The 2863-nt window shown below is 50.3% G+C and overlaps 1 protein-coding gene across 1 annotated transcript in view; it reads left to right on the top strand.

The window, feature by feature from the left end:
- Positions 1-1013: 1013 nt before the first annotated feature.
- The window catches only part of LOC118780554 (poly(rC)-binding protein 4-like), a 15599-nt gene continuing 13749 nt past the window's right edge, over positions 1014-2863 (top strand). Inside the window, exons 1-3 of the mRNA XM_036533119.1 lie at positions 1014-1139; positions 1440-1463; positions 2450-2482. Coding sequence (XP_036389012.1) covers positions 1068-1139; positions 1440-1463; positions 2450-2482 — 129 coding nt within the window. The 5' untranslated portion in view covers positions 1014-1067. The remainder of the gene's footprint in view (positions 1140-1439; positions 1464-2449; positions 2483-2863) is intronic.

Here is a 2863-nt window from a genome sequence, read left to right as displayed (position 1 = left end):
AGAGTCAAGACCAACATGCTGTCTGTAACAGCAGGGAGTAGACCCACCTGGGCAAGCGTTTGAAAGCATTTCAATTATTCATGTGCTCTGAGCTGAAGTGTCGTGGGTCTTGATAAAAATTCCAGTGCATGCATTGCTGACGCACAGTCTGCCCTGGTCTCTGGAGCTGTCGTGAGGAGAGGAGTCGCACGGGGGCCTGACTGAGCGTGCAGGACAGTGCAGGAGCCCTGTGGAGGTTGGGTTAGGGAGCACAGGTGTGTGCACCTGTGTGAGGGAGTGCGTGCGGTGAGGCTCAGAGCTGCAGGAGCCCTGTGGAGGTTGGGTTAGGGAGCACAGGTGTGTGCACCTGTGTGAGGGAGTGCGTGCGGTGAGGCTCAGAGCTGCAGGAGCCCTGTGGAGACGGATCACAGCAGCAGAGCAGAGCGTGGGACAGCAACAGCTTTAAACATGGGGCCAGCGGGGCCGGGGGGGGCTCAGTGCGACTAGCCAGGGTGGGGTGGGGCTCCACCAGGGTCTGTCTGTGTCACGAAGGCTGCTGGATACCCACCCAAACGTCCTGGGAGCATTGCCATGACAGCAGCATAAGAAGCTGGATGCATGGTTGTTTTTTTGTGTAGGAATACGCTGGGGGCAGGCAGGGGGGTGGGCAGTGCAGGCATGCACACACACACACACAAACACACCTCATACACACACGTACACACACACTCACACAAACACACCACACACACACACACACATACACACACACCCACCTCACACATACATATACACATGCACACACACACACATATGCGTACACATACACACAGACACACACATGCACGCAGTATCATGTGACCACAAGACAGACAGCTGCACTCAAACCAAGATAACGCAAGACATTTGTGTGCGGAGCTGGTGTCTGCAGAGTTACGGAGGGAGCACAATGGCAGCTCAGTGCACTGAGGTGTGGGGGAAGCACGCCATTGGCTGACGTTTATGTCCTTTTGTTGTGTCTCCACAGAGCACTGAGAGGACAGAGAGAGAGAGAGAGCGCCAGGACACCGCCCTGTGACAGCGTCAGGATGAACTGCGAGGATTTTGGGGAGGGGGGTATGAATGTGACCCTCACACTGAGATTGCTCATGCATGGAAAGGTACGACCAATAGGGTGGAACTAAAGGTGTGTCCACCCTGTCCACCAATAGCGTGGAATTAAAGGTGTGTCCATCCCCGTCCACCAATAGGGTCGAATTGCTGTTGGAAATAGGGTTCAGCTGAGGGTGTGTGGTATTGGAAACAGGGTTAAATGTGTTGCTGAAATGCTGCTGGATGTTTGTGGTCACAGAGGCCTGTGAGATCCATTATGTGCTTTCATCTGCATGCAGCTCCGGTCTCTGAGACGCTAGATCAATACCATCATTAATTCATGTGTTTTTCTCCCCGTTTCTCTGCAGGAAGTGGGCAGCATCATAGGCAAGGTGAGGCACGTCTCTGTCATCTGTTACCCACGAGCGGCGCTTCTGTAGGGCCTGTGGCAGGCGCTGAGCACCTGCAGCAGCTCCGCCAAGCAGAAGCCCATCAGTGTTACGGAGCAAAGAGCAGACGCTGCAAGAGCACAGTGTCTGTGCTAAAGTACAGTTGTGTTAGTGCTCTTTTCCCATAAAGAACGTATTACATTTGTCTCATAGTTAAGGCAGAATCTGGACAGCTTGGTCTGAGCTTTGATACGTTGTAGAGGGCTGCTGCATATATGCCCACAAGTACTCATATATTTAGGAACACACTGCACTATATTATTGGCATTTAGCAGATGCTCTTATCCAGAGTGGCTTGCATAGGTTACAATTTTTACATATTATCTGTTTATACAGCTGGATATTTTACTGAGGTAATTCTGGGTTAAGTACCTTGCCCAAGGGTACAGCAACAGTGTCCCAGCAGGGAATTGAATCAGCAACCTTTTGGTTGCAAACCTTGCTTCTTACCACTATGCTACATTGTCGTCATAGTTATACTAATACTTAATTGGTGTCTAACTATAAACTAAAGACAGATAAGGAAGGTTGACCACTCTAATATCCTGTGTAGTTTGGCAGGTTGTATGAAAAACAGCAGATGTGGGGTTCAGAGTGGCTCAGCGGGCAAGACCTTCATGTTGAGTGCAGAATATCCTCCAACAAGCAGCCACTCCACTGTAGGGCATGAAGCCAAGGATAACCCATAACCCAACACAGGGAAACACACACCAGTGGCACACAAAAGATACACTGTATCACTGAATGTCGATATCAAGATCAATGTTCAAGTCTTACCTTACCCGGGATGTGCATTTAGACACCGGACACAGAATGAGCAGAGACTGGTCCCAGACAGTTAGAGGGTCAAAAGACACATCAGAAGACATAAAAAAAAACAAAAAAAACACACCCATCTCCAACTCTGACCTTTCTCCTCTCTTCCCCAGAAAGGAGAGACTGTGAAAAGAATACGAGAGGAGGTAAGACAGCTCCCTCCTTCCTCCGGCTACATTTTTACCTATCAACCCTCATGCTCTCCTTCTCCTTCCACTCCTTTTCACTCATCACACCCTCACTCTCTCACCAAACTCTCACTCTCTCACCAAACTCTCACTCTGTCATCAGACCCTCACTCTCTCACCAAACCCTCACTCTGTCATCAGACCCTCACTCTCTCACCAAACTCTCTCTGTCATCAGACCTTCACTCTCTCACCAAACCCTCACTCTGTCATCAGACTCTCACTCTCTCACCAAACACTCACTCACTCACCAGACCCTCACTCTCTCACCAAACCCTCTCTCTGTCACCAGACCCTCACTCTCTCACCAAACCCTCACTCTGTCATCAGACTCTCACTC

The sequence above is a fragment of the Megalops cyprinoides genome, chromosome 7 (genome assembly GCF_013368585.1).
Source record: "Megalops cyprinoides isolate fMegCyp1 chromosome 7, fMegCyp1.pri, whole genome shotgun sequence".
NCBI classification, from domain to species: Eukaryota; Metazoa; Chordata; class Actinopteri; order Elopiformes; family Megalopidae; genus Megalops; species Megalops cyprinoides.
The sequence above is the reverse complement of the archived record's forward strand: the minus strand, read 5'-3'. Positions and strand labels throughout refer to the sequence as shown.